Below are 25,509 nucleotides of genomic sequence, written 5' to 3'. Positions count from 1 at the left end.
CTCTGTATGACAGACTCTAGGTCCATCCACCTCACCACAAATAACTCAATTTCGTTACTTTTTATGCCTGAGTAATATTCCACTGTATATATGTGCCACATCTCCTTTATCCATTCATCTGTCGATGGACACTTAGGTTGCTTCCATGTCCTGGCTATTGTAAATAGAGCTGCAATGAACATTGTGGTAGGTACATGGGTGTCAGATATTTTTATGTTCTTATCAGTATGCTTAAGCCTTGCAGCTAACTCACTTGGAGACAGTTTGATATTTTTGAAGCTTTCTTTAAAACTCTGTTAGAGCTAGACCAGAGCAACCTCTAGTTGAGGGCTAATTTTGCTCCACTACTGGGGCAATAACCTCCTTAGTATTCTCCATGATGTTCTGAGAATTTCGAGGTTTTTTACTCTGGCAAGGGGGAGCGTTTCTGACCCTGCGTAAACTTCGGGAACTGTTCCCCCTGCTTTTTTTAGGTGGTTCTTTCCCTGGTTTGGGGTAGTTTCCTCATTCATATGCACTGAGTAGCACTGGGCTGAAGACTCAAGGAGGAACTTTTGCTGATTTGGGGAGCTTTTTCTCTGTAACACCATTTCTACAGGACTTTGCTCTGCCAGTTCCAAGTGCCTTGGACTCCCCGGACTCACAAAACTACCTCCTCAGTTAAGGGTGCTTCATCTGGGTGCCCCCTTCCTGTACTGAGGCTGGAAAGTCTCTCCAAGCAATAAGTCAGGGCAACGATCAAGCCCCTTCTCATTTGTTTCTCTTCTCTCAGGGACCACGGTCCTGTGCTGCCTGATGTTCAGTGTCTGAAAAATGTTGATATATATGTATACATTATATATTTTAAAGTTTTTCAGGTTTTTTTTTAGTTGTTTCAAGTGGTTCTTGCCTGTTTGAACATGAAAATTTCTTTGAGAATCAAAAATGATTCTTTGCAGTGTTTCCTTCAGCTTAGTCTCTCTCTCTAGAAGATACTTATGACCTCTGAATGCTGAGAATACTGAACTGAATGAAATGATCCTGCTTATAAGGTGTTAACTGCAGTCGCTCTGGCTAGTCATTTATGCATTGTTCTTTTTTCTGAAAAGATTCAAGGAATATTTCTGACCCCGTATTCATGATTTTTAGTATTCTGCACACTGTAATTTCTACAGGAATTCTTTACAGATGGAAATATAATAAAAATTCTAAAAGCTCATCTCCAGAGATGGGTGTTCTCTTTACTAAAGTCTCTGGAATGCAAATACGAAATCCTTGCAATATGAATTCCCATTTTTTAGTTATTAGCCAGTTAAAGAGAAAACATCTCACTGTGACCTCACTGAGATTAGGCTCACACGCCGTCCTGAACTTAGAAGAGCTCACAATGCTAAGTAAAGGAATAGTGTACGTATTTAAGAAACCGCACATAGCGTCTTGTCACATAAATGGGGAGGTGGACATAAACATTTTCTTTCAGCACAGTATACATTGTATCTTCCTTTCGCCTCGCAGTATCCGATGATTCGAAAACCTTGAAAGTGGATGAAGAAACAGAAAACACAATGAGAGTTACCTGGAAACCAGCACCTGGGAAAGTTGTCAACTACCGTGTTGTGTATCGCCCCCGTGTGGGCGGGAGACAGATGGTTGCCAAGGTGTCACCCACTGTCACCTCAACAATGTTAAAGCGCCTTCAGCCCCAGACCACGTATGACATCACAGTTCTCCCAGTTTACAAGACGGGAGAAGGAAAGCTTCGGCAAGGATCAGGAACAACAGGTATAAAACCATAATAATTCTTTGGGGAAAGTGTGTAATATTTTAAAGGGAGATTTTAATACATCTACTTCATTTGTAAATGTCTAAAATGGAGTCTGTAATAAATTACACTATAATAGTGAGGTAGGATGCCTAATTAGCATATGATTTTTACCAATCTAGTTCCTGGTAAAATGATTCTACATAGTAATGTTCTAATGCTAATCTAATCTTCTGAATTGTGAGTACTATTTATACTTCCACTGGGGTAGCACTCTATTATTCTGATTTTTATTGGGTATGATAGCTCGTGCTTTCTGACTTAATCCTTTTTATAAATGTGTATTTTGAAGTATTTTGTTTGTGATGATTGCCATGTATATCACTTAGATATTTTGAATTCAGCTTATTATTGTAGGGGCTAAAAAAAACCCCTCCAAAGCCTAGGCTTATGGATAATATTTTAACATCTATTGTCTTTACAGCTTCTCGATTTAAATCACCCAGAAACCTCAAAACATCTGACCCAACCATGTCAAGCTTCCGGGTGACTTGGGAGCCTGCTCCCGGGGAGGTCAAGGGTTACAAGGTCACATTTCACCCCACGGGAGATGACAGAAGACTGGGGGAGTTAGTGGTTGGACCATATGACAACACAGTTGTTTTGGAGGAACTTAGGTAGGAATGAACTCTATTCCGTTTTTGTTAACAGATTGGGCCTTCCACCCATGATCACGTATGTGGCTGTTTGCCGGCAGAGTGTTCGAAATCAGCCAGAGTTGCTTTCTCACGCTTGGTGCTGCTGAAGTTGAGGTTAGGGTTCAGAGACTCAAATTTTAGGCCTGAGCGGTTGTGCCCTTTTAATGACTTTTGTTATTAAGTGGTCAGGAATGGTGTTTTTTCAGTAACACCCTGCTTTTTAAAAATTAACATCCACATTGCACGATTTCACCAAAAGCAGTTTATCACCAGCCAGCCTTTTGGAAATGTGGGAGTCCCCATGCCTTCTGGAAAGGCCCAGGTGACTGACCCTGAGATACGAGCCTGCATCCTCTCCCAGGGTGGGCTGCAGGAGTCAGGGGGCAGGCCTGTGCTCTCGGGCTCAGCCGGGAGGATTGGGGAAGGGGGGCTGGTGCGAGCTCTTGCTGCAGGCTGGGCGGTGGGGAAGAAGGAGGTTTCGGTTGGGACAGCAGCGTGCTTCACAGTGAGAAGAACAGGCTGCTGGGCATTGCCTGGTGGAAAGTTGGTTGGTTTCAACGATTCATTCAACGATATTGAAACCTGTATAAATGCTTGATATTTACTTTTATCCGAATAGGGAGGATGAAATTTATTGAGCCTCCTACGTGCCAGGCACTGTGCTAGGTGCTTTATGTTCCCTTGCAAGTACAACATTTCAATTGTTTTCTTAAAGCCCATCACTTAGAAGCAATAAGAGTGAAAGTCCGATCCTTCCCTGACTTGCTCAGTGGGAAGGTGGGGATTCTACCTCTAATGGAAAGGCAAGGTGGGAATTGGTGCCGTGAACCCCTAGTATTCTCTGGAGTGCTGGCGGGCTAGTTTCCCTTGATACCTCATAGTGTGGGCTTAAACTAGAATGGGATGGAAATTAGTTTCCTTCTTCTGCAGTGTTATGTATTATAAGTTCCTCTGAATGAAAGTTTGTAAATCAAGTTGAATGTTTATAACAAAGCAAAAAAAAAAAAAAAGCTACCACTTGAGGTTATTATGCATACAGACTATATATTTTAACATTTCAGGGCAGGTACCACCTATAAAGTAAATGTTTTTGGAATGTTTGATGGAGGAGAAAGTTCACCACTTGTTGGACAAGAAATGACAACTCTCTCTGACACAACTGTAATGCCAGTTTTATCCGCTGGTAAGAAATTGAGTTACATTCCCCTGGGAAAAGTCAGTATTTTGCAACTTTTTTCAAATATGAATTGTTAGGTGAATCATACCATGAAAATTGACTCTTAAATTTTACACTAAAATTTATTTCAGTAACACATACTTAAAAAATTCTTCAGAGATCCAGCTAAGCACACTTTTGCCAGCATTTTTTGAGGCTTTCTTGTCAGCATTGCATTAGTTACATAGTACTGTATTATTTAAAGTTGAGATTTTACAATGATAATATACATTATCTTTAATCTCTAATATACATTATCTTTAATCTCTTTCTCATGATTAAAATGCAGTTTTATTTTGTTAAAGTAATCGTAAAAATGATTTATCTGGGCTGAACAAGCAGCACTGGGTTCCGTAAGTAGGTGGGCAACTTAGACTTGGGAAGCAAAATGGTGACATAAAGCCCTCGTACTTTTCTGCTCCTGCCACGACTACAGCTTTGATACGCATGAAGCTCGTTTTGAACATTCTTCCAGGTGAGGGTGGTGGGTAGAGTTTGCTTCTAAATATTTTAATCATTTGCTAACAAAGAGTAGGTCTTGGCAGATCAGGAGCAGACTTGTAAAGGCTTAGGTGCTTGGAATAGTACTTGGGAATCCTAATTCCTGATGGAGCGTCCAGTACACAGTGCCGCCTTTGTAGTGTGATGGGTATCACTGAATCCTTCTCAGTGAGTTTTTTGTTGTGTTGTTGTTGTTGTTGTTGTTTTGTAACATAAAGATCAGATGCTAACATGGCAAGAAATTGAAAAATTTGTAGCTGGTAACATGAGCTCCTGGAAAAGAAAGCATTTGAAAACATGGATGTGGATAAAAGAAGTGAAAGGGTCAACTCTTGCTGTTTTGCGTTAATGTTCAATTGTTTCTCTTACGATGATGCTAATTAACTGACTTATATTTTTATTTTGTAGCTTGTGCACTGAGGATATTGGGATAATTCTCTCTTTCCAAAGCACCCTAGCTTTATATCAGTGTTTGTGCGTGTGGTCTCTGCAGCTCTCAATCTGTATACTTGTTTGTATCTTTTTTCGAGATTGTCTTCCTTCTCTCTTGATTTTTTAAATGTGCAGACCTCACCAGCTGTATCTAACTGATGGTTATACATAGTAGATGATTAAGTTAAATAATTAAAAACTAAATAATAGCTACCAGATTTTTAAACACTGTATCTTTACTTCAAAAAGTTCTAATTTTAAGAGTTACGTGCCGAATCCTTCATAACATATGTAATACTGGGGGCTTTAATTAATTTAAAAGATACTTTTGGCTCACTGAAACTTTTTCTAGCTTACACATTTTAACAGTTCATCTCATACTTGTCTGCTAATGACCGTTGAATATTTAGAAAAATGCAACATCCAATCTAGATCACATTAAAAGTTCTATTAAAATGATTATTGTCTTCTAGTTAGATGGCTGCACATTCCCACTTACATATTTTACCTTTTGGGTTTGTGAGCTCATTCAGATTTACGATGACGGTTTAAGTCTCCGTGTTCTATGATTGCGGCCAGAAATATAGTCAAAGATGCAGGAAAGATCTTCCACTGAAATAATTATTGGAGGGATGGATGGTTCCCATGACTCTTATTTGAGGTTAATAAATCGTACGGACATGTTTTCAAAGGCTTCAACTCCAAATTACATCGCTGAGCCGCGGAACTGAGACAGTTAGGCGACCCTGAGCCCCCAGGGGGTGGCAGAGGCTGGCTAGGAAGTTACCCGACAAAGAGCGTCCTCCTTACTCTGTGCTGTCTCATGGTTGCCGTGTCAGGGATGGAGTGTCTCACCAGGGCTGAAGCAGACATCGTGCTGCTGGTGGACGGATCGTGGAGCATCGGCCGGGCGAATTTTAAAATTGTCCGGAGCTTCATCTCTCGTATCGCGGAAGTCTTTGAGATTGGCCCCAAAAGAGTACAGATTGGTAGGTGTGACAACATTGAAGGCATTTAGACGTCTCCATCGTGCTCTCTTACATATGCTAATGCCAATGGTGTCCTTTTAGCCCTTGCTCAGTATAGCGGGGACCCCAGAACAGAGTGGCAGCTAAATGCTCACAAAGACAAGAAGAGCTTGCTGCAGGCTGTGGCAAACCTACCTTACAAAGGAGGCAATACCCTCACAGGTGAGCCAGATGCTCCAGCGCGCTGCCAGCTCTTGCTTTCGGCCAAAGCTTGTGGCTGAGCGATGACGTGACTGATTCTGTTTTAACAATCCCACTAGGCATGGCTTTGAATTTCATTCGCCAGCAGAGCTTCAAGACCCAGGCCGGCATGAGGCCTCGAGCTCGAAAAATCGGCGTTCTCATCACGGACGGAAAATCACAAGATGACGTCGAGGCGCCTTCCAAAAAACTCAAGGATGAAGGCGTGGAACTGTTTGCTGTTGGTAAGCGTGGACGAGAATTGCCACGCCCCCCAGGGGTGACAAATGCGCCGAGGATAGTTTTGGAGTTAAAGATATTTTCTGAAGCACGGAAAAACGGACACACTTGCCCTATCACATTATTTATCAAAACAACGTACCAGGAAGTTCATTCATGTTTCTCTTTTTTTCCTCGTAACGGGGCGAAGCTGCATGGCTTCTTGGAAGAGAGTAATAATGAACCAAGAGGACAGATGTACTGTTCCTAGGGTTCAGGAACATTCGTGTCTGGTTTTCCACAGCACCATGTTTATTTTTGGTATCCATTATTTCACTTTCCAGAAAAAGCACCGAAGAGACACTTCTCTGGTGGGGAGTCAGTGCTAGAAGCGTTTAGAAGAAGCTAAACAAAATAGCCTTTAGTTGATATTACTTTTTTTGTTTCTATTTTCTATATGTAATCATTTTGTTATTCAGGAAAATCATATATGCATTCTAGTTAACATTGACTATGTAAGGGCAGCCCATGAAATATCTGCTTTGTTCCAGTGATTTTTTTTCTGAGACGTGCTTTTAACTTGTGTTTGTCCATGTTTCCCAAGGTATTAAAAATGCTGACGAAGTCGAGTTAAAGATGATTGCAACGGACCCCGATGACACCCACGCGCACCACGTGGCGGATTTTGAGTCCCTCTCCGGGATCGTGGATGACCTCGTCGTCAACTTGTGTAACAGCGTCAAAGGTCCAGGTGAGGCTAGCCCACGGTTTCTCACCCTCAGCACTGCCGGTATTTTGGTCCAGATAAGTCTTTTTAGGATGGAGGAAGTGGATTCTTTTGTGCATTGTGAGACGTTTAGCCTCATCCCTGGACTCTTCCCGCTGGATACCAGTAGCATCCCCTGAGTCATGACAACTAACAATATCTTCAGAATTTGCCAGATGTCTGCTGGGGAGAATACTTCCTCCAGCTGAGAATCATTGATTTAGTCCCTGGTTTTTTTCTGATGGCATCAGACTGTACGTGACTTCTAGCTTATTTGAGGATACGTTTAGTTTCTATGTGCCCGCACCACACACACACACACACACACACACACACACACACACACACACACACACACACCAGTGAGATTGGGGAAGAAAGAGAGATGCTTTCTTTCCTGCTGTATATCTGTTCTCTGGTAAAGCATCTTCACTCTACCTAACTATTAAATGGCTGTTCCCAGACTTCTATTTTCTAAAGTTTGCTGCCTTTTGTTTTTGATTAGAAATGGAAGAGGGGTCTTATATATGATTTGCTTTGCCCCAACTACAGATGATCCCATTTGATACTTTGCACTTGTAACCTCTAAATATAAAGACAAATTACAATTGTAGAATTTGGACTTTTAGAAAGGATATCATCTCTCTTTACCACTGAAGAAACAGATTTAGAGGAGTTCAGTTACTTACTCAAGGCCAAATGGGTAAAGACATTTTGAGAGGTCCTTGAAAAAAGGTAGCTATTGATAAGGAATTAAGATTTAGAAATCAAATTATGGAAGTGAATTTTTAGTGACAAAGAGTGGTATAAAACGATTACAACCTGTGTAAATCACAGGGCAAAACATGGTAAGCACCAAATTGAAGGTTGTTGGAAAACTAATGATAAAAACTATGGTTCTTATTGTAAGAGAAAAGTTTCTTTTAAATACATGTAGATTCTGGTAAAGGTTGCCTTTCGCTAATTTATTCTGGTTTTGGAAAGTTGGAATGAGTTTAATAAATAAAGTGGTAGAAATGTTTCACATGCTTTGGATACTGAGGATACATTTATTTGAATGTTCCTTCTTGCATTTCTGTCTCCAAAACTTTGCAGATTTTCTTTTTGGATTTTGAACAATAGACTGACCTTTTCCCAGGAGAAACAGACCAGCCAAGAATCCAGAATTTGTAGGCATCTGGCTCTGGATTAGCTGAGAGAGTTGTGGTTTTATTTAGTTGGAGAGAATTTTGAGTGGGGATGAAAACATCTTTTATCTCTTTTTCTTTATTTTTTTTTACATCAGCTACGTAATAGTTGCATTCATTTAGTTTCCCAGACAGTAAAATTGCTTGATAATTTTGTAGGCTTGATTATGACCCAAGTACAGTAAAGGTTAGGATGCTAAGAATGGAAATTCTTTTTCTCAGCTTTGGCTTACAAAGAAAGTAGAAAGAGTTTATATGAGAATGATTTGCCATGCTCACAGAGTCACTGCCTCAGTTCCCGTATAATTATTATTTGGAACATCTTTCTAACGGTCCTAATGAGCCTAATATTTCTATTTTCATTGACGTTTATTCCAAATATTTTTCTGTATCAGTCATTTCACCTATACTTATGAACAGAGATAGGATATTCCCGAATTTTAGAAGACTTGGTGGTTTCTCCTGTCTCCTGAGTGAGAAAGTGGTTAGCTTCTCGTACCACTGAATTAGATCTTGTAAAGGAACTAAACATGAATAAGAAGCCAATTCTGTCTTCACAGAGTGTAACTTATAGTTATGGAGATAAGACATGAATATAAATAGTCAATATGATAATGAGGGCAGTGAACTTGGGTGGTGCCAAGAGTGATAAAGGCAGTGGAGGTGTCACAACTCATGGTGTCATTTACTGGTATATGTACAAGGTTAGAGACCAGAGCAAGTATCCAAGGCTGAGTCAGAGGTTTTGAGTCTAGGTGACTGATAAACTGTGGTGCTTTCAGGAAGAGGGGGAGCGACTTTTCATGAAAAATAATGAGCTCAGGTTTGAATTTCCTGAGGCTGAAGCGCCCGTTGGCCACCCATTCAGAGAGGACGTATGAGTATTGGGCCTCTAAGCTGATTTACCGTAACTTCTCAGCATGTGAAAGAATACACGTGAAAGCTTGAAACAGGGAGAGGAATACCATTGCAAGCAAATTTAAATGTCATCGCCTTGCTAGAATAATGAAAAAAGTGTATGTACTTCATTTCCACGTGTAGGTGACTTGGAAGCACCTTCCAACCTAGTTATTTCTGAGCAGACCCATCGTTCTATGAGAGTGAGCTGGACGCCTCCTTCTGACAGTGTGGATAGGTATAAGGTGGAATACTACCCAGTTTCTGGAGGGAAACGGCAAGAAGTGAGTAGGCAACAACTACGATCCACTCCTTCCTGGTCCTGAGGTTGGGTCCTCCTCCTTCGGGCTCTGAGAGGAATGCTGGGGAGATGGAGGGGGCAGAACTGAGTCCAAGATGGCGCTCTCCATTTAGGCAAGCACTTCCATTTGGGCTTAACTAGAGGGAAAGAGCTTTGCTTACTTTCTTATGGGTTTTTAATTAAGTACTTTTAATTAAGGATTAAGAGGATGCTTAATTTATCCATGAGTTTATATTAGAATCATCGAGTAGGAAGGGAACATTGAAGACCTTCTGGTTTTACCCACTAATTTTACAAATAAGGAAACAACAGCTGCGAGAATAAACTGTATGAATTGTCCAAGATCTCATTGTAATCGGGTGGTTTCCAAAACCAAAAGACAACGGTCTCATTACAATATAATTTCTAAGCTCATTGTAGTTAACTACTTCACAATTATAGGAGAAAAGAGGGAAGTGATTCTAACATAAGTTGTTATTCTTTTTAAAATGTTTCCCCTAGTTTTATGTGAGCCGATTGGAAAGTAGCACAGTACTGAAAGATCTGAAGCCTGAAACTGAGTATGTTGTTAATGTGTATTCTGTGGTAGAAGATGAATACAGCGAACCTCTGAAGGGCACAGAAAAAACCTGTAAGTCAGATTTAAAAAAAAAAAAAATCTTCTCATTGTTTTATTTTTTAAGATAAAGAGGTGACAGCCCTTGTGGGATTTTTTTGTGTGTTCTTTTAAAAAAATTTTTTATCGAAATGTAGTTGATTTACAGCGTTGTGTTAGTTTCAGGTGCACAGCAAAGTGATTCAGTTATGCGTATCCATTCTTTTTCAGATTCTTTTCCCTTATAGGTTATTACAAGATATTGAGTAGAGTCCCCTGTGCTATACAGTAGGTCCTTGTTATTTATCTAGTTTATATATAGTAGTGTGTATGTGTTAATCCCAACCTCTTAATTTATCCCTCCCCCCGCTTCCCTTTTGGTAACCATAAGTTTGTTTTCTAGATCTGTGGGTCTATTTGTGTTTCGTAAATAAGTTCATTTGTACCGTGTGGGACTTCTGTCAGCCTTCCGAACCATTCCTTTATTCGATATCCATTCAACACATATTTACTGAATGCGCACTCCCTGCAGGTCCTCAATAAATACTCTGTGGTTTTCTGCTTTTACTGGCTGCTCCTGCCATCATGGGACCTGGCTGGGTAGTCATGGTCTGAGCTATCTTAGAGGGAAAAGTACCTTTAACAGTTATCCACTTCTTAAGGGAAGATACCATGTGGGGAGTGGGACTCAGATTACCTGGAAGAGCAGCTTGCAGGAGTGACCCGGCTCAGTTCTTCCTGCTGGCAGTGAGAGCTCCCCCCCCTTTTTTTTTTTTACTGACTTTTGGACTCTGGCCTTTACTGGAGAAGCTCTAAGGGCTTTGGCTTTGAGTAGAGCTTTGGGGAAGGATGTTCCTCACTCCTGTTCTTGGTAGGGTTTCTGAAGCCATATGAAAATACTCTTTCCTTCTCCCATCTTCGCGGCTGGGCTCCAGGAAGAAGGGAGGCCTCTTACACGAGGCAGGGGTGGGCGTCACTGAATCGCCTCTACTTACTGCTCAGTCCCTTAGGTCTTTATCTCTTCTCTTATTTCCCTTTATTTTAGACCATCAGAGGTGGGAAATAATGTATCTCATAATGGGCAGGGTTAATCTGCTAATTCCTTAAAACTTTAAACTCCATCTTAGGACAAAAAATAGAAAGCTCTGTAGGTGTTAAGTGGGGAGAAGGCAGTAAGCCTTTTACTCTGCCTCATGGGCTAATCTTCTTTCTGAAGAATCCCCTAAGTCCCACTTATTAATAGATGGCACTCTCATTTAAAACTTTTGAAAAAGGAAAATGAGAGGGTGGGAGGGAGGGAGACGCAAGAGGGAAGAGATATGGGGACATATGTATACGTATAACTGATTCACTTTGTTGTAAAGCAGAAACTAACACACCATTGTAAAGCAGTTATACTCCAATAAAAAAAAAATAAAAAAAAAAGAAACCTCTTCCTGACTCTCAAGTCTTGTGGTTTCTGTAGGGTGATTGTCTTAGGAATGGGCACAGGAGCCAGATTGGTTCAGTGGGACTCAATTCCAGAGCTTTTGTTGGACTTATTAGGAACAAAACTCTTTTTCCACTGGGGTTGCTAACTTTAAAGATGAAACAAGGCAGGAACTGATGAAGTTTTATGGTTGAAGAATGAAAATGGTCAACTTACAGATGTTCCGGAAAAGGAGATTGAAATCTCGGGAAGCTGGTCTCTGTTTTGGCTTCCACATGAACTCTCTAGAATGCCATTTTACACTTAAACTTCTTTGCTCTATGAAATAGTTGTCACATGCAGTCCTAGTATGAGGTGGCGATAAACAATGAGATTGGGTTTTCGCGGGGAGAGGAAAGGGTTATATTAACTCTCATCGATTTCTCACAGCAACCTATTTTCTATTTAGCATATACAAACATCAATAAGTAGGAAACGATTGAAAAATGAGTAGACTGACAGGAACTAGACTGATGTCTTCTTTTACATTTCAACAGTGCCGGTACCCGTGGTCAGCCTGAACATTTACGACATTGGCTCGACCACCATGCGTGTGCAGTGGCAGCCAGTGGGGGGCGCTACTGGCTACGCCTTGTCCTACGAACCCATCAACGCCACAGAGCCGACCAAACCCAAAGAGGTGGGAGGCGTTTGTTTCTTTATTGTTGGGTCTTCCTGGGACTTTCACGGTTGCAGAGTCCCCATTAAGGGGCAGTTACTCACGAACTCATTTATAACTTTACACCCAAAACAGAAAAACACAAGATTAGATTTTTGACCTGGGACGAATCTAAAAAAAAAAAAAAAAAAAACTTCAGCATGAGAAAGGAAATGCAGGGCAGAGAAATGCAAAATCAGAGTTGTGTGAAAATCTAGCAGTCACAGATTGGTGTAATTGTCCATCCCCTGTTAGTGGAAACGTTTAATTTGAATGTGTTGTCTCCCCTCGGCGTGTCCATCGGCAGATGCGCGTGGAGCCGACAGTGACCGACGTGCAGCTGAGTGACCTCTTCCCCAACACTGAGTACGCGGTCACGGTCCAGGCCGCCCTTCACGACCTCACCAGCGACCCCTTCACCGCGAGGGAGGTCACCTGTAAGACGTCGCCAGTTCTCCTTCTTCCCTTATTGCTGCGAATACAACACGCTCCCTAGGCTTTTCCTCTTTCACCCGATCGTGCTAACGATAATTTCGATAATTTGTGTGTCAGTTGTAGGGTTATTACTTATGGCAATCTAATTTGAGAAGTAAGGTTATGTCTGGACTTACGGCAGCATCTTAAATTGATTGTAAGATTCACATTTATTTTCCCGTATTTTGAGATGTATCTTACAGTCAGTGGTGTCTTAACAATTGCTCTTGGTGAGGTGTCAGTCAGGGAATAGAACATGAAATTACGGTGCATCTTGCAATCCATATTGCTGTAGATCCATGAAATATAGTATATAATCATCTTTCATATGTCGGATCCTATCTGGAGCTGGTGGTTTGCGGCAGTGGGTTGACGGCAGGTGGGGAGAGCGGGGAGCTAGCCAGGCATGGAGACATGTTCTGGGAGTGCTGGGCGAGGGGACCCGGGTCATCGTGGGCTGAAAGACGAATGCGGCTATGGATTTGGATGTGGGGCTAGACTGCAGCGGTAGGGGAGGAGAGGGCACAGAGAGGGGCTGAGAGACGACAGCATTGAAGGAATGGAGGCGCAGAAACATGGAAGTGGAGACAGAGATTCAGGAAGAGAGATGTACAGACTTGAAAGGAGAGACAAAGGAAGTTGGTGAAAGAGGCAGCTCGAGAGAGTGAGATGCGTCTCATATAACGAGAGAAAATCTCTCCATTAGTTATCCTCCTCCTTGTCCTTTGGAAGGTAAAGCTTTGTTTGACCTGGTGAAAATTTGTCATTTGGATTTTCTTCTAACCGTTTGGGCTCCTGTGGGTTTTCTTGTAAGCTTATTGGTTGCTTAATTTCGGCTCATCTTCATGCTTCACTCTTGTAACCATTTGTTTTTCTATCACGTTCCTCAGGAAGCATGACTCATTTTGATTTCTTTCTTAACCGATTTAAATATCTGATAAAGACACATGAGCTGTACATGTATGGTGAATTATGATTTATTACAGCTGAGCAACAAGTAAGAGCTTATTTAAATAGAGTGGGAGGAAGTTAACATATAAATGAGAAGTTAGAGTTGTGATAGAAATTTAAATGTATCCTGTTTTTAAAAAGCCTCCTTAAGAAGAATTCGGCTGTACCTGGTAGAATCAAAGTGCTTTTATCATCATAGGCAATTGGTTTAGTTAGTTTGCTGCACACCTTTAAGTTTTCTCCAAACAACTTCTTGAAAGCTTGTGTGGATGCTTTAGAGCTTTTTGGCTGAGAGCCACATCTGGCCCTAATTTCTCATGCTTTTCCAGTGCCTTTGCCCAGTCCTCGAGGTCTGAAACTCAGAGACGTGACTCACAGCACCATGAACGTCTTATGGGAACCTGCACCTGGAAAAGTGCGTAAATACGTTGTTCGCTACAAGACACCAGAAGAGGATGCCAAGGAGGTAGGTTGAGATTAGAAGGGGTTTAGAAAGATTTGTTTAGTCCCAGTAGGTTTAACAGAAGAATCTAAACCAGTATAACGTGTTTTGAATACTTGTCACTTTATGAACGTAGTGTTGGAAACGTTATACATTTACAGAGCACTATTTGAATATGGATAATATATTGGACTGTCTTGCATTTAGCTTAGAAGTGTTTTGCTGTGTGATATTAATCCTAAAGACATCATCCCTTTGCAGATAAAGAGTTAGAGAATCTAGATGGCATTTCGCTCTCCTCCAGATGCTTAATATGGTGCTCTGCTTTCTACGAATTACTAAAAAATGTCACAATAATGTTTCTAAAAATGAAAGCTAGCAAGGGGATGCAGGACAGAAGAGGGGGAGTTTGTCAGGGAATGGGAAGATAGGACACTTGAGCAGGACAGAGAGAAAACAGGAATATAATGTCAGAGGATTGTCCCTTTGGCTTTGAGCATTTTTGAGACGATGCTGAGATGGAGAGCTATTTCCGTGACAACCTGCTTCAAAGTGGAAGCAGACTGACGAGCTTCACCAGCGCTTGGGCTTAAAACTTCTGTTTGCCTGAAGGGGCATTACTGTGAGAATCTCAGGGGCACCTTTGGAAGCTACACATTGTTTCTCTAAGCACCCAGTTACAGACTGTGCTGGTCATTTGGATTGTACACAAGCTAATCTATACCTGTGCACACACTCACTTCATTCTGGGTTTCAATGTCAAAAGCAGTACAGTGACCAGTGGGTCTAATCAGCTAATGCACGGGAGAATTTTTCCGAAAGAAATCGCGCAGTGATTCAAAGGGAGACGGGGAGGTGGGGGAAACGGTTAGGTTGATTGAATTCCTGGACAGTCATCATTTACCAGACACTAATGCCAGATACAGCTCAGTCCATACATTTTTTTTCCACTTTGGAAACATTTTAAACGATCTCCAATTCCTGGGCTCTTATGCAAGTTGGAAAACACTGCTCCTTTTCGTACCACAATTCTTATGCTCTTGTGCTGAGAGATATAGCCAACAACAGAGAGATGTCAAAATTAAACTTTGTAAAAATAGTTCCATTGCTCTATTGTAGGTAGAGGTGGACAGGTCACAGGCCAGCACACCTCTTAAAGACCTCTTCTCACAAACCCGGTACACAGTCAGCGTGTCTGCGGTATATGATGAGGGAGAGTCTCCCCCAGTGACTGCTCAAGAAACCACCCGTGAGTTGTGCTTACGCTTTATTGATAATTGGAAAACAACACTGCATGCACGTGGCACTGAACTAACTGGGTTATTTCATTTCTTTAAAAAAAAATTTTTTTTATTGGTGTATACTTGATTTGCAATGTTGTGTTAGTTTCAGGTGTACAGCAAAGTGATTCAGTTATACACACACATGCACATGTATATACGTATTCCTTTTCAGATTCTTTTCCCTGATAGGTCATTACAAAATGCTGAGTATATTTCTCTGTGCATTTCTTAATGTTATTTTTGCCAGAATTTAATAATGTTTGGGTTCATAGATTGTTTGTCACTTATTTTCTTCCCATCTTCTATCTCTATGTCCATTCCTTTTATGATAATTTCTTTCCTATTATTCTACCAGCCACTGTCACTAATGCATGTTCCAGATACTTAACCAGGGTGTGTGTGTGTGTGTGTGTGTGTGTGTGTGTGTGTAAGGGGGTGGGGAGAAAGCATATTGGACGTTTTCTCTGGAAAGCATGCATTAGTTTTCAATTCTTTTTGAGATCTTACTCTATGTAAAGTGCTATCAGGGCTAACAAAATATAAGCATCTTTGCTCTCAGTAGTAGTCCATTGTGAAGATAAAAAGCAACAACAAATGGGATCGTGTAAGGAAAGTGAGTTACATGGCACTCAGAGGAAGGGGAGATTCCGCAGTGGGACGGTGGAAGAATACAGGGCACCTGCAGGGACCCCATCTCCCCTGCTCCATTCTGGGCCACCTCAAGGGAGGTCACTTTCTCTCCCTCTCATGCTGCTTCCATAGTATTTAACCCGATTACTACTGCCTGTTGGTCTTTTCCTATCCATTCTACTTCCCCCTGGCTCCTTCCTCCTGAAGGCACAAACATATTTATTTTGCTCAGTTTTGAATCTCCAGTTTCTCACTCAGTGCTCAGCACGTCATTTCCTAATTAAATGGTGGTTAAGAAATTGAGGTCTAGAGCCAGCAGGGTTCCCAAGAAATATAATGGGAGCCACAGAGGTAACTCAAAATTTTCTAGAAAAATAGAAAAGGTAAGGAGAAAAATGAATTTTAATAATGTGTTTTATTCAGCCCAGTGTATCTAAAATGTTAGCATTTCAACGTTTATCAGTACACTAATCATTTATATTTCACATTTGCTTTGGTGGTCATTTTTCTGCAATCCGGTGTGTCTTAATTTACACTTTTAGCACATCTCAGTTCAGATGCCACATTTCAAATGCTCAGTAGCTACACGTGGCTGGTGGCTCCCATGGTGGACAGCACACAGGGAGTCTAGAGAATTTAAATGACTTGCCCGGCCTCGCCCAGGAAGCTAGTGGTGAGGGATCAGTGCTATAGTCCAGAACTTTACTTCCTATCCAGCAACTCCCTCACCAGAGGCTCAGAAGCTTCTCCTTCAGTGCCCAGCTGTCTATACGTGATCCAGGCATCTCGTCAAATTTCACAGCCTCCTCCTTAACTTCAGACAGTAGGCACTTCTGCTGTTTTCTTACCATGTGAAATCTCTTAGCAACTTTAATAACCTTCTTGGCATCCGTTCTCTCCTGGAAGCGTAGTGGCTAGAGATGAATATTTGTCCATATGATTAGGCTGACAGATGTTCATAAATACAACAGGAATTTAAAGGGAAGCAAAGGAACAGTAAAGGGAAGAAAAAGTCAGGAAGAAAGACTAGTCAAAGCCTGTCGGGGCCTCCCTGGTGGCGCAGTGGTTGCGCGTCCGCCTGCCGATGCAGGGGAACCGGGTTCGTGCCCCGGCATGGGAAGATCCCACGTGCCGCGGAGCGGCTGGGCCCGTGAGCCGTGGCCGCTGAGCCTGCGCGTCCGGAGCCCGTGCTCCGCGGCGGGAGAGGCCCCAGCGGTGAGAGGCCCGCGTACCGCAAAAAAAAGAAAAAAAAAAAAAAAAAAGCCTGTCATTTAATATACTAAATTAATACTTGTTTTTAATCCTTAAGATTTCCTAAGAACTTTTAGATACATCCAAAGCGCACTCTTAATGGTTGGTTTGTTTTGCGGTTGTGCTTGTGAAAGTGGTATCATCTCAATGGGCCTTTTCATCGTAACCATTAGAAACAAATTTTTGGTGTCTCTGGCTTTTGCGTAGCTGGCTTTGGTTACCAGGAGATAGAGAAAGCATTGACAGTGAAAGCGCAGAACTGGTGTCAGACGTTCCAAATTGCTTGTGCCGCAAACCAGCTGCGGTGCCTGCTCAACAGAAGGGCTCTTGGTTGGGATTTCAGCCACATCATCGGCACTGCAGGGCTGGTCCTGTCTCGGAATAGAGTTGATACAGTCAGCTTCACATTGTGTGTAAGGTTAGTGATCTGCAGGAAAAGCCTATGCGTGGATTACTGAGGTCATGAGATTTCACGGACCGTGAAGGTCCGTGAACCCTCTGGTACTATGGGCTAAAGTTTGTGCTTCTCTACTGCTGTGCAAAAGAGTCCAGGGTCTCCCTTAGATTCTCAAAGAGCGTGAGGGACGAAACGATGAAGAACCACCGTGTTAGAACAGTATGACGAAACGGTACCTTAAAAAAAAAAAAAAAAAAATCACCATTTTAATAGACGAGAAGTAGTCTGTTATAGCCGTAAAATGCTTGCGGTTTTCGGGGCTCTCTCTCCTGTTTACTTTCAAATGAACTGAATTGGTAAGATACTTGGTTCTAAGCAATGTCGTCAGCCAGTTTTCCCGTGTCCGTTAAAGTAGAACAGGGCAGTTTTATTATATTAAGTTTGGGGATCACATCAAAAAACAGTCCTGCCTTTTCTCATGCCAGGCACCGTGCCAGCCCCGACAAACCTACAGATTACTGAAGTAACACCAGAGAGTTTCAGAGGTACTTGGGATCACGGAGCTTCTGATGTGTCTCTCTACAGAATCACCTGGGCGCCTTCTGGAAGCACAGAGAAGATGGAGGTAGTGTTAACTCTTTTTTTCTCTCTCTCTTTCTTTAGATCGCATTTCATTACAGGGACTCTTGTTTGAAATGCGTATGACCTCTGTTGCCTGAGAAGCATCCTTTCCTACTAGTGACTTTTGAGCTCATGGCGTGCCTCAGAGCAGGAGGAGTTATCTGGCTAAATGATGTCAGCTGCCGTGGAGTGCATGATGTAGCTGGTGACTTAACCTTGTGTGGGTTTGTTGTTTCTTCCTCTTTCCCTAAGACCATCCTAAATGGAGACGAGAATACTCTGGTGTTTGAAAACCTGAACCCGAACACTCTCTACGAAGTTTCCGTCACTGCCATTTATCCTGATGAGTCAGAAAGCGACGACCTGACTGGCAGCGAGCGCACACGTAGGTGTTCAGCCTTCAGTAGGACGTTGTTATCTTAAAATGAACGGAATAGAGCTATGCCTATATTCGTAATATTTCCCCATATTCTGTTTTTTGTAGTGCGTTTGATACCCTTAACAACACAAGGTAAGAATTTAATTTGCTGATTGTACGGATGACCAAATAATGAATGAATGAATGAAAAAAATAACACAAAATCCATTGCAAACAGGCCTTCTGCTTTTAAATCGTAAGGTGTTGATTGGGACCTCGTTTAAACAGGTCTTTCTCGAAAAACCTTGCTCTTTGCTACTATTTGTTGAGGAGTCAATGACCATCATTTACCGTGGGGTCAAATTTAGTTCTAAACCTAGGGGCAAGACGGGAATAAAGACACAGACCTACCAGAGCATGGACTTGAGGATACGGGGAGGGGGAAGGGTAAGCTGGGACAAAGTGAGAGAGTGGCACGGACATATATACGCTACCAAACGTAAAACAGAGCTAGTGGGAAGCAGCCGCAGAGCACAGGGAGATCAGCTCGGTGCTCTGTGAACAGCTAGAAGGGTGGGATAGGGAGGGTGGGAGGGAGACGCAAGAGGGAGGAGATATGGGGACATATGTATATGTATAGCCGATTCACTTTGGTATACAGCAGAAACTAACACACCATTGTAAAGCAATTATACTCCAATAAAGATGTTTAAAAAAAAAAATTTAGTTCTAAGCCTAGAAGTATACAGCTCTCTTGATTTCCTTGGGAACAGTGCATAGTTGTGGGAGAGACATTCTCCGGTTTGTTTACTCTGTTTCTCAACAATCCTTTTTCAGCTCCAAAAAGTGGCCCACGAAACCTTCAGGTGTACAATGCAACATCTAACAGCTTGACTGTCAAGTGGGATCCTGCTAGTGGTCGTGTGCAGAAATACAGAATCACCTATCAGCCTTCAGCAGGGGAAGGCAGTGAACAAACGGTAACTCATTTTGAAATAAAAGTGACTTGGGTAGAGTCTACCCTCTCCCCCTCAGACTCCTGTCACTCCCAGTGTTTAGTTAGTCACACTTACTGTTTTGAGAGTTGCAAGATTTACTGTATGGGATGGAATTTTTTGGCTTCATCCCTGATGGAGCCTCACAGCATCAGGCATGTGCCTGAATGCATTCATGTTTTCCTTGAAAACTATTAAGGATGGGTCATCCATGAAGACAGCTAGAGTTTTGACTCTATTTGTATTTTCATTTCTTGCATCTCTAACTTGGTCAAGTGTTGAGAGTCTGCTAAACTTCCATTATTCTAATTTTTCTGTTTTTTGCATGTCATAGGTATCTTCTAGATCTGATGTTTCTAGATCTGGATATCTGTTCAACCTGACTTATACTATTTATCACTTTATTTTATTATTATTTTTAAAAATGTTTATTTATTTATTATTTTTATTTTTTGCGGTACGGGGGCCTCTCACTGTCGTGGCCTCTCCCGTCGCGGAGCACAGGCTCCGGACGCGCAGGCTCAGCGGCCACGGCTCACGGGCCCAGCCGCTCCGCGGCACGCGGGATCCTCCCGGACCGGGGCACGAACCCGCGTCCCCTGCATCGGCAGGCGGGCTCTCAACCACTGCGCCACCGGGGAAGCCCTATCACTTTTCTATTTATCCAAATGGAGGTTCCTGAGAAGGGACTGTAGGACTGTATACTCGGCCTTCATCTTCTTTTTCTTCCCAGCCTTCCCGTATTTAACAGAGCCCTTGCCCATTTACCTTGCTTACTTTAGTTGTCTGTCTTTGAACCTTCTTCAGCTTTGTTGTATGAAATGTGTGACCAGAACTGCACACCTTACCCTGGGTCAGGAAGCAGCATGATTTTTACACAGATAGGGCGATGCTTTCTGATTTATTGCAAATACCTCTTTTGGTGAGGCCTAGCATTTTGCTGACTGTTGAGGGCTGTGATTTTTCCTCATGTTGCCTTGGAGAGAGTGAGTTATTAACGTTTACTTGTCTGACTCTCTGAGCTCCAGCAAATGGGTCCCGCCTCTTCCCAGTTTAGAGGTGTTAGCAGAGGTAGATGCTGGCAGTGGTTGAAGGTCTCTGAACCTGTGCAGTAAGTGGTCCTCTTGTGAGCTGCTCTCTTGAGGTTTCCGTAGATCTAGACTTAGGTAGTGTGATACATTTGGATTAAGAATTTCTTATAGTTTATCAGTAGTATACTAAACACCAAGTGTCATCAACTGGCTTTTATATAAAACAAGACACGTTTGATGGACTGATATTCTAATGGCAGAAACAGAACTTTCGCCTGTGCCAGGCCAGGTTTAGGCAAAGCTTGTCCTTAGCATTTCTGTTCTTGGTGATACTGACCATCCAACTGCTGCCCTGGGTCTCCCTTTCCTGTTTCTCAGCTGTTTGTTATAATTAGGAGGAGTCTCATAAACTTGTCCTCTGTACAGTATTAGCTGATAATCCCTTAAGGTCTGTTATTCGTAAGGATATCTGCATTTTAATGCTAGTCTACGAAATAATCAAAGTAATGAATCACTGACGCTGGGCTGGCGTATTTGGAGAGCTGGATGGGAGAAGCAGGCACACACCACTCTGCTTCCTCCTGAGGCTAGTTCTGCTAAGTGGATGCTTGCAGATTTGTTAAGTATCAAATACACTGATACCTTGTTCTCATAACCTCAAATACTAAATGTGTTTGAATTAGCTACTGTGGTTCAATTTGCCCATATGGAGGAGAAGTACAGTGCTTCACTGAGGTTTTCTCTGAAACGCAGACTGCTTGAGTGGATGCGTGCTAAGTGGGAAACATCTGGGCCAACCATCCATCCACATGGGGATTCGTGGGCAGCGTGCCATTTTCATGCGATTTTAATTAGTAGGGCATAAACATCTGAATTTGGTAGACCGTTAACAAATCATACAAATTTCCTTTCAGCAAGATAACTAGATGGCCTTAAGCAATGAATTAAAAACCTTCAAACTCTGTAATCAGAGGATATTGAAAAAGCTTCATACCACAAGGCTGGAATCCTGAGTCTGGCCTGGCAGAGGGTCCCGTCACGTAGTTTACACAGCTCATGCTGTTAGAGGGGCAGTTTTTCAGGGCGAGAACCGAAAGCTTTAGATCTTTCGCTGAATCATTTTAATATGTTTCTAAAGCAAATAAAAAACACCTGTAAAAAGGTAAGACTAATACTTAATGGTGCAGAGCCTCTACTGTGGTGCAATTCTTTGCTATCTTCAAGTTCCTTCGCAGCTCACTTACGATGAATGCCTTTTTGGGGAAGAGATCTGTGAAATGCGTTTTGGATGAAATTTCACAATGCTGGCGGCTAGCAAGTTGAAATATCTTTTTAAGGTCACCAGTTTAAGGCTTAAAATCCTTTATATGATTGAAAGTGCATATTTTACATTTAAAATTATACCCTAAGATGTGTTTTCAGCTTTCACTGTGGGACCTGTTTCCAGATCTTGGCAAAGGTCTCAGACAGCTCCCCCTGTAGAAAGAGTTTTCTCTAACAGATTAGTGAGATGGAGAGAGCAGCAAGGCTCACACTTATCCCTGTTTTACTCAAGACCACGATAGGAGGACGGCAAAACAGCGTGCTCCTACAGAAGCTGAAGCCCGACACTCCTTACTCAATCACTGTGTCCTCCCTGTACCCAGATGGTGAAGGCGGTCGCATGACAGGAAGGGGCAAAACCAGTAAGTGAACCCAGACTCCCACGGCTTTTAAAATAACGTTCATGGGCATGGAATCACATCTTTCTCTGGAAACCCTGGGGTGACACAGCCTTTTGCTAATCGTTGAAAATGCCTGTTAATCATGATCTTAATTGTTTTTAATATCCTTACTTGGAGACATCTGTCTCTGTTCAAGGAGAAAGACGTTTATTACTTTCTAGGATAAAACAAACAAAAACGGCTCAGGGGCCAAAATCTCTCTGGAGAGATGAGACACGTGTCAGATGATCACAGGCATTCTTTCACTTATTCAGGACTTCCACAAATACTTGTGGGGCGGGGAGACATCAGTGAACCTGCGTTTTGTGCGTGCTGGGTTGTCAGGGCCACACTGTGATGTGCTTTCCGTGCGTTTCAGAACCTTTGTATACTGTGAGGAACCTCAGAGTATACGACCCTTCCACCAGCACTTTGAACGTTCGCTGGGACCACGCAGAGAGCAGTCCTCGTCAGTACAAGCTCTCCTACGCACCCACGGCAGGCGGCCCGGAGGAACTGGTACTTATTTCCTGTAGGGAAAAAAGCATGTGTGTTTTAGCTGTAGCCGAATGGTTGCCAGGTGGAGCCTAAAGGGGGAAGGGGAAGCTGTGACGAAGTGAGAGAGTGGCATGGACATATATACACTACCAAACGTAGGGTGGATGGCTAGTGGGAAGCAGCCGCAGAGCACAGGGAGATCAGCTCGGTGCTTTGTGACCACCTGGAGGGGTGGGATAGGGAGGGTGGGAGGGAGGGAGATGCACGAGGGGATATAGGGATGTATGTATATGGATAGCTGATTCACTTTGTTCTACAGCAGAAACTAACACACCATTGTAAAACAGTTATACTCCAATAGAGATGTTAAAAAAAAAAAAAAAGAGTTAACCGATTTACCTTAGTGCTGAAGAAGTTCCTATTCATTTAGTAGGACTTGACAGAGGGTGGTAGGTTGGTGTCTTGTGCCTGGGTGATCAGGGAGTTTTTGCGGGGGGGTTGGGGCTAGGGGAAATAATCGTTCCAGGGCGTTCTGAGAGGGAGCCTGGGGTGAGTGTAGAGAAGTCTTCAGAAACTCTTAAAACAGTTCGTCTGGGGGCACATCATCACATCCCAATATTATAGAACTTGCTTCTTGACTTGGTCTTGAGTTAATATTTTGAGTATTATATTATTCGAAGTATTATTTCTTTTACAAGTTTTTCAAATCAGATACTTTACATCTTATTAAAATCTTTAGGTACCAATCCCTGGGAATACCAATTATGCCATCCTGAGGAATCTGCAGCCAGATACCTCATACACTGTTACAGTAGTTCCCGTTTATTCTGAAGGTGATGGAGGACGCACATCCGATACTGGGAGGACATGTAAGTAAGAAGGCAGAAAAATATAGCTTTCTCATGATACGTTTTGCTTTTCCGTGTAAAGGCCATATAGGCCCATTGAAGAAAATTTGGAAAATTCATGATAGAACAAAAACATAAAAATTACCCATAGTTTACCGTCCAAACACCACCAACTGTTAATATTTTAGTGCATGAAGTAAAAGGTGATAATGGCATTCTTCTTCTGAAATGATAATTTCAGGATTTATAAATGTGTATGTAATCACCAGTATTCTGTTTCACTCATGAACAGAAGTTCATGAGCTTTGCTTTGTGCCTTATAAATTTGTGTGAAGCAGTGTTTTGTAATTGGCTTTCGCAGTGTCAATTGTTGAAATCTGTTCGTCACATCACTTGATCGCACATTTCTCTGGTTGGCTGATGAAGTGCTGTTTGGCGCTGAAAATCTGTGTGCTTTCATTTGCCATTAACATCTTGAGAAACCAGCGTATAGTGGTTTTACCGTTCTTTCTAGTACTGCTTAAAGGCTTTGGGGGCATACCTATAAATATTTCTTTGGCTTTAACCATACACTTGCTGATGGCTAAAAGAGAGCAAATACAGATGACTTCTTTTGGCAAAAGATTAGCGGTCTAGAAAGATGACGTTATTGGCTAAACTAGAGTTAGGGGTTAATACATGGGTTTAATTTGCATGTTTTCTAAGTCCCTATTGGGGCAGTTAACTGAGAACTGAGTGTATCTTTTCTCCCTCCTTTTGCCTTTTCTTTTAATCACAGAAGACATTCAGTATCTCTTTGTTGAGTGAGAAGGAATGAATGGGTGAATGCAGCTGATGGAATTAGATGGCTTCATCGGTGTTGTCAGTTTTCACCTAGAAGGCAGAGCTATAAAATCCTCTTCTCTATCTCTCCATTACCTGTGTTGGAAAACTGAAGCTTCTTGTCCCTTGCCCCTTGTTCTTTTATGGCCAACCCAGTGCTATCATTGTACTTTTACTAGCTTGTTTTTATTGGCAGCAACTTTGCTTCCATACAGACCAAGGACATAGTTGGCTACTTTTGACTACATTTGGATTTGGAGAATTTTAATCTGCTTTTGTGTGTAGACAGTTAGAAGTTTAAGGAGGACAGTATTTTCTCCTGTTTCAGAGTAGAAGTTTTGGAGAAGTGATAGCAAAAGCTGGACATACATAAACAGACGTAAGAAATAGGTGTTGGCTTTTCTTTCCTCAGTGGTGAGAGGGCTGGCAAGAAACGTCCAAGTGTACAATCCAACGCCAAACAGCCTGGACGTTCGCTGGGACTCAGCGCCAGGGCCGGTGCAGCAGTACCGCGTCGTGTATTCGCCCCTGGCTGGCCCGAGACCCTCGGAATCTGTAAGTCATGCTGTCGTCGTAGAGCTCGACAGAAGAATGCTGTAGATTTTACTGTGCCTCCTGCTCTAGTTGCTGGCCCGGAACAATAAGTCAGTTGGTGTGGTACCGGGTCTCCTGGAAACTTCCTTTCCTGATGAGCTTAGTCTCAAGTTTGTGTCCTGTTTGGTTGCCTGTGAGGATGCAAGCCACGGGCATGCCCATGTGTAAAGGCTTAAATGATTGCTTTTGATGAATTAAAGTAGGTGTATTAACTATAGGGTTAGTTAGCAAAAATGAATTTTGGAAACATGCGAATTAGCTACATAAGTTAAAAGCCCCAGTAGTGAATGCAAATCATTGCTAGACCTTGTCAGTATGGGCTTTTGTGGTAACATACACATCTTTGTTATGAAAATACCTTAAAGTTTGCCTTCATTGGCTCTTAACAAGTTGCCCAGTCTATCTTCAATTCGTAGTACTCTGCAGTTTTCTAAGTAGATTAATAATTTTGAGATCAGAAATTACTAATTTGACAAGGGATAGAACACCTATGGGAAAGTAAATTTATAGACTAATTTAATTTACAAGTCTTTACCAAAATAAACAATGACGATGAACAAAGGTAAACAAATGAGGAGTGATAGATGTGTTCTGTAAGAATATTGATTTGTATGTCCCCGTGTATGGTAGGACACGTTCAGACAGTACTGCCCTTAGCCATTGCACGGAGTAGCTCTCTGTTTTACCAGTGTGTGTGTGTGTGGGGGGGGGGGGTGGTCGGGGT

General features: G+C 42.2%; 1 protein-coding gene across 4 annotated transcripts in view; it reads left to right on the top strand.

Annotated features, from left to right (window-relative positions):
• COL12A1 (collagen type XII alpha 1 chain) overlaps nt 1-25,509 on the top strand; it is a 116,053-nt gene that overhangs the window by 40,480 nt on the left and 50,064 nt on the right. For 3 of the 4 annotated variants that reach the window (XM_055087661.1, XM_055087657.1, XM_055087659.1), the window contains 21 exons: nt 1,495-1,761; nt 2,226-2,418; nt 3,501-3,622; nt 5,428-5,577; nt 5,659-5,778; nt 5,877-6,041; nt 6,620-6,766; nt 9,010-9,149; nt 9,668-9,797; nt 11,727-11,869; nt 12,195-12,324; nt 13,642-13,782; nt 14,878-15,003; nt 17,801-17,940; nt 18,189-18,321; nt 18,421-18,447; nt 19,132-19,274; nt 21,876-22,005; nt 22,403-22,542; nt 23,261-23,390; nt 24,604-24,746. In XM_055087661.1, coding sequence (XP_054943636.1) covers nt 1,495-1,761; nt 2,226-2,418; nt 3,501-3,622; nt 5,428-5,577; nt 5,659-5,778; nt 5,877-6,041; nt 6,620-6,766; nt 9,010-9,149; nt 9,668-9,797; nt 11,727-11,869; nt 12,195-12,324; nt 13,642-13,782; nt 14,878-15,003; nt 17,801-17,940; nt 18,189-18,321; nt 18,421-18,447; nt 19,132-19,274; nt 21,876-22,005; nt 22,403-22,542; nt 23,261-23,390; nt 24,604-24,746 — 2,960 coding nt within the window. The remainder of the gene's footprint in view (nt 1-1,494; nt 1,762-2,225; nt 2,419-3,500; nt 3,623-5,427; nt 5,578-5,658; nt 5,779-5,876; nt 6,042-6,619; nt 6,767-9,009; nt 9,150-9,667; nt 9,798-11,726; nt 11,870-12,194; nt 12,325-13,641; nt 13,783-14,877; nt 15,004-17,800; nt 17,941-18,188; nt 18,322-18,420; nt 18,448-19,131; nt 19,275-21,875; nt 22,006-22,402; nt 22,543-23,260; nt 23,391-24,603; nt 24,747-25,509) is intronic. The other variant, XM_055087658.1, reaches the window with a different exon arrangement.

The sequence above is a fragment of the Physeter macrocephalus genome, chromosome 10, assembly GCF_002837175.3.
Source record: "Physeter macrocephalus isolate SW-GA chromosome 10, ASM283717v5, whole genome shotgun sequence".
Classification (NCBI taxonomy): Eukaryota; Metazoa; Chordata; class Mammalia; order Artiodactyla; family Physeteridae; genus Physeter; species Physeter macrocephalus.
This window is presented reverse-complemented; position numbering and strand designations above follow the sequence as displayed.